The 6,099-nt window shown below is 42.9% G+C and overlaps 1 protein-coding gene across 1 annotated transcript; it reads left to right on the top strand.

Annotated features, from left to right (window-relative positions):
- Nucleotides 1-3,595: 3,595 nt before the first annotated feature.
- On the top strand, nucleotides 3,596-3,868 carry LOC101140615 (non-histone chromosomal protein HMG-17). Its single transcript, XM_055363610.1, has one exon. The coding sequence runs from the start codon at nucleotides 3,596-3,598 to the stop codon at nucleotides 3,866-3,868; it is 273 nt and encodes a 90-aa protein (XP_055219585.1).
- Nucleotides 3,869-6,099: the final 2,231 nt, after the last annotated feature.

Genomic DNA, 6,099 nt, shown 5'->3' with positions numbered 1-6,099 from the left:
TTAAACTATACATTTCTGTTAAGAGGTTTTAGTTTGAGATTCCCTCAGTACTGTGTCTCTTGTAACAAATATGTCCCTTGGAAGGACTCTAAAACTGTCTGTGAAGTTCTTATAAGACATAGTTGCTGGCCGGGCATGGTGGCTCACCCCTGTAATCCCAGCACTTTGGGAGGCTGAGATGGGAGCATCGCTTGAGGCCAGGTGTTCGAGACCAGCCTGGGCAGCACGGTGAAGCCCCATCTCTACATAAAATACAAAAATTAGCTGGGTGTGGTGGCGTATGCCTGTAGTCCCAGCTACTCGGGAGGCTGGGGTGGGAGGATCACTTGAGCCCGGGAGGTTGAGGCTGCAGGGAGCCATGATCACACCCCTACACTCCAGCCTTGGTGACAGAGCTAGACCCTGTCTTAAAAAAATAAATAAATAAATAAATAAAAGAGAGAGACATAGTAGCTAATGTGAGGCATTATTATTATTATTATTATTTTTGAGACTGAGTCTCGCTGTCGCCCAGGCTGGAGTGCAGTGGCGTGATCTAGGCTTACTGCAAGCTCCGCCTCCCTGGTTTACTTACGCCATTCTCCTGCCCCAGCCTCCCGAGTAGCTGGGACTACAGGCACCTGCCACCATGCCTAGCTAATGTTTTGTATTTTTAGTAGAGATGGGGTTTCACCGTGTTAGCCAGGATGGTCTCTATCTCCTGACCTCGTGATCCACCTGCCCAGGCCTCCCAAAGTGCTGGGATTACAGGTGTGAGCCATCCTGCCTGGCCGAGGCATTAGATTTTTAAATGGGTAGTCTCACACCCATTCAATGTGGATCTTGTCTTCTTGCATCTGAGATGTCACTTGGAAGCCAAAGAAAGTATCTTCTGGTTTAGAAATGCCAGATTTAGTGAATAAAGATACAGGTCCAGCCAGATGGGGTGACGCGTGCCTGTAGTCTATCAGTCTAGGAAAATGACAAGACAAGTCTCAATCATTTTAGGAGATTTATTTGCCAAAGTTAAGGACAGGCCCGGGAGACAGGTCTATGCCTTTTTCTGAAGATGATTTTGATGGCTCTAAATTTAAAGGGGAAAGGGCGGGATATTGAGAAGCACACAGTTTTCACATAAATGAAAGGGGCAGAGGAAAAATGTGGGGAATCTGCATTTTACACAAGATAACACAGACAAAACGGGGTAGGGGAATAATCAGATATGCATTTGTGTCTGACGGGCTGGGTGACTGCACCTGTAAAGATAAGCTATCAATTTGCATTGCCATGGTGAAGTTTTAACAGCTCACCAGAAATTTCCTTGTGGACAAAATGTAGGGGAGGCGTGTAGCTTTTCATCTTGTAGCCATCTTATTTAGGAACAAAAAGGGGCAAGCAGGTTTGTGTAACCCAGTTCCCAGCTTCACTTTTCCCTTGGCTAAATGAGTTTGGGGTCCCCAAATTTAATTTCCCTTCACAAGTTCCAGCTAGTCTGGAGGCTGAGCTAGGAGGATCACTTGCGCCCAGGAGTTTGAAGTTGCAGTGAGCTACGTTCAAACCTGTGAATAGCCACTGCACCCCAGCCTGGGCAACATAGTCACTGTCTCTCAATAAATAAATAAATAACACAGGTCCCATGCAATACCTGGAACATACTTACACTGAAAAAATATTTGGCTAAGTGCTGTAGCTCAAATTGTAATCCCAATACTTCGAGGGGCCAAGGTGGGAAGATTGTTTGAGGCCAGGAATTCAAGACCAGCCAACATAGCAAGATCCCATCTCCAAAAAATTTTTAAAAAATTAACTGGGTGTGGTGGTGCACACCTGTATTACAAGTTACTCAGAAGGCTGAAGTGGGAGAATTGCTTGAACCCAGCAGTTCGAGGCAGCAGTGAGCCATGATCCTGCCACTGCATTCCAGCCTGAGCAATTGAGCAAGACCCTGTCTCTCTTTCTCTGTCTCTCTCCCACCCCATATAACACACACACACACACACACACACACACACTATAAATATGTATATGGCATTCATATACCTGTAGCCCCAGCTACTTGAGAAGGAGTGTGTAGTATGTGTGTGTGTGTGTGTGTGTATATGTACTCACTATAGTTCTATATATATAGGGAGCATATATATAGGAAGTATATATATTATAGGGAGTGTATATATATACTATATACTCCCTCCCAAGTAGCTGGGATTACATGTATATAAATATTATATACATATATATAGTGTGTATATGTATGTTATATGGGGTGGGGGAGAGAGAGAAAGAGATACAGAGAGAAAGAGAGTATATATATATAGTATACATATATACTATATAGTATATATAGTGTATATATACACTATATAGTATATACTATACTATACACATATATATAGTGTATATATGTATATATAGTCTATATATTTTATTTAAAATTCAAACTGAACTGGACATCCGTATTGTACTTGACAACTCTGCTAGATGGCTATGTGGACAGCTACACGGAAAGCTGCTAGGACTACTGTCTTGGCTGAGCCACAGCTGACACTGCCTTCTGGCAAGCTGTGGTTCCTATTCTATATCCTTCTAAGAGAACCTGATGCCAAGTGAAGCCTATGGTAGTGAAGAAGTTAAGAATACGCCAGCCCCAAATATGCCATTTTGGCATATTGATTATTCTGAGCTAAAGGCAAATGAGAACCTGCCGACTCCAGGAAAGCTCTTTACCTCCTCCTCAACTATCCAAAATAAAGTCTAAATTTCCCCTTTTGTAAAGGAAATTTACATTTATAAAGGAAATTTTCATTAGTAAAAATGTCTATACAAGGAAGAGAGCTACTCTCTGTACCTGAGAGACTTATCTGCATAAGGCAAACTTTATTTACCACACATTTCCTCCTCTCCCTTTCCCATGATTTGCTTCACTCTCAACAGAAGTCTCTAAACCCCTATTTCTTTCTGTAGCTCAGGATGATATGTAAATCTCAATCATCTGGCTGCTTCCTTGAGTTTCATATTTTTGTGAAACTCCGATGAATATGTATGTAATTAAAACTGTTGTTCTGTTAATCTGCCTCTCAATTTAATTCTCAGGCAGTCACAGAATCTGGAAGGGTAGAAGGAAGCATTTTTTCTCCCTTACAATTGTCTTGTCAATATAATTGTTTAGTCGAAATTAAGAAGACCGTCAGGCCAGGCCCAGTGGCTTACGCCTGTAATCTCGACACTTTGGGAGGCTGAAGTGGGCGGATTACATGAGGTCAGAAGTTCAAAACCAGCCTGGCCAACATGGTAAAATCCCATTTCTACTAAAAAATACAAATTAGCTGAGCATGGTGGTGCATGCCTGTAGTCCCAGCTACTGGGGAGGCTGAGGCAGGAGAATCGCTCAAACCCAGGAGGCGGAGGTTGCAGTAAGCTGAGATCACACCACTGCACTCCAGCCTGGGCAACAGAGTGAGACTCCATCTCAAAAGCAAAAAGCATTAATTATAGGAGCACTGTGAAGAAGAAGAGGTGAGAACGACCCCCTAGGCTGACCAAAGCCCGTGTGCCACCGTATCTCCATGCACTGCTGCATCCCTGCAGCCAGCACCTGTGTGCAGCCACCATTGCCACCATGCCCAAGAGAAAGGCTGAAGGGGATGCTAAAGAAGATAAGGCCAAGATAAAGGACAAACTACAGGGAAGATCCACAAAGTTGTCTGGTAAGCCTGCTCTGCCAAAGCCACAGCTGAAGCCTAAAAAGGCCCCTATAAAGAAGGGAGAGAAAGTATCCAAAGGGGAAAAAGGAAGAGCCAACTCTGACAAAGAGGTGAATAAACCTGCAGGAAATGGAGATGCCAGAACAGAGAAGGCACAGAAAGCTGAAGGTGCTGGAGATGCCAAGTGAAGTGTATGCATTTTTGATAAATCTGTACTTCTGGTGACTGTACAGTTTGAAATACTGATACATCCCAATGGATTATTCTTGCCTGCTGCACAGAAAAGCCCATACGCTGAAACAGCAGTGTTGCAGTAGAGAAAGAGTTCAATTATTGCAAGGCAGCTCAGTGGGCAGACAGGAAACATTTCTCAAATCCATCTCCCTGAAAGCTTGGAAGCTAGGGTTTTTAAGGATAATTTGGCAGGCAGGGGCTAGGGAATGAGTGCTGCTGATTAGTTGAAGATGTAATCACAGGTGTGTCCAAAACAGTCTTTACTTGTTGAGTCAGTCTCTGAGTGGGGAGTCACAGGACTGATTCAGTTAGTTCCTTGGTATGAGTCATGGGTCCAGGTGGACTCAGTTAGTTGCCAGAATGCAAAAGTCTGAAAAACATCTCAAAGACCAATTTCAGGTTCCACAATAGTAAATTATCTATAGGAGCAACTGAGGAAGTTACAGATCTTGTGATCTCTAGCTTCATCACCTCTGAACTGGAAAGAATTATACAAAAACCAAGCTAGGGAACAATAGCTGGTTATTGTTTAACTATGCCCACATTTTAGCAGAATTCAGGTCCTTCCCATAATCTTAACCTTGTGGCCTTTCATTAGCCTTACAAAGGCAGTTTAACTCCCCAGATGCGGTCAGTTTGGAGAGGGACTATTATTATCCTTGCTTCAAAGTTAAACTATAGGCTGGCTGGGTGGAGTAGTTCATGTCTGTAATCCCAGAACTTTGGGAGATCGAGGTGGGTAGATCACTTAAGCCCAGGAGTTCAAGACCAGCCTAGACAACATAGTGAGACCCCATCTCTACAAAAAATTTAAAAATTAGCTGGGTGTGTTGGCACATGCCTCAGTCTCAGCTACTTGGGAGACTGAGGTGGGAGGATCACTTGAGCCCAGGAACTTGAGGCTGCAGTGAGCTGTGATGGCACCACTGCACTCCAGACTGGGTGACAGAATGAGACTCTGTTCAAACAACAACAACAACAAAACAAAACTATAAACTAAATTCCTCCCATAGTTAGCTTGGCCTATGCCCAGGAATGAGCAAAGGCAGTTAGCATGTGAGGTTAGAAGCAAGATGGAGTCAGGTGAGATTTCTCTCACTGTTACAATTTTTGCAAAGGAAGTTTCAATGCTATTTTTTTATTGTTTTATAAAAATGCAGAATCCTATTTTACTTTTTTTAAAGTTATGTTGTTAGTACACAGAACGCTTTTTTTTTGTGGGTGGGAGGGGCATATGTCACTAATAGAATGTCTCTGAATCTGGATTGATTGACTTTGGGAAAACACCTTTCCCTTCTAGTTTTGAGAGACTTCCTCTCAGCTCCTAGAAGAAGGGATTTATTGATGTTGACACACATAGCCACCGTAGCACAAACACCCTGGAGGTGTGGTAAAACTAAAATTAACTTTTATGTCCTTTTCTCTCTTTCTGCCTTCAGCATTGACTTAACTCCTTTAAACCCAGACACCTGTTGGGACCTGACCTCCGATAGTTGGTTACCAGTGTGTCAGGCAATCTGGACTTTCCAGTGATGCCACTGAGATGGTCTCCCTTGAAAAAGTGGCAGTTCCATTTGTAGATTGTGAATCTTCAGATAAATTCTGCCATTTTAATTTCATTTCCTGAAAGTCAGGGTCTGCTTGTAAAAATGTGTTAAATAACATGCTAAATGTGGAATGTCAACCGTCACTTGAAACTTTCCCTATTCAGAACATCAGATAAAGATTTCAATAGGTTTTTTTATATATATATATATATATATACTTTAAGTTCTAGGGTTCATGTGCACAACATGCAGGTTTGTTACGTAGGTATACATGTGCCACGTTGGTTTGCTGCACCCATCAACTCGTCATTCACATTAGGTATTTCTCCTAATGCTATCCCTCCCCCAGCCCCTCAGCCCCCAACAGGCCCCGGTGTCTGATGTTCTCTGCCCTGTGTCCAAGTGTTCTCATTGTTCAATTCCCACCTATAAGTGAGAATATGCGGTGTTTGGTTTTCTGTCCTTGTGATAGTTTGCTGAGAATGATGGTTTCCAGCTTCATCCACGTCCCTGAAAAGGACATGAACTCATTCTTTTTTATGGCGGTATAGTATTCCATGGTATATATGTGCCACATTTCCTTAATCCAGTCTATCATTGATGGACATTTGGGTTGGTTCCAAGTCTTTGCTATGGTG

This window comes from Gorilla gorilla, chromosome 16 (genome assembly GCF_029281585.2).
Source record: "Gorilla gorilla gorilla isolate KB3781 chromosome 16, NHGRI_mGorGor1-v2.1_pri, whole genome shotgun sequence".
Lineage (NCBI taxonomy): Eukaryota > Metazoa > Chordata > Mammalia > Primates > Hominidae > Gorilla > Gorilla gorilla.
Note: the sequence above shows the minus strand (reverse complement) of the source record. Positions and strands in the feature narration are given on the sequence as shown.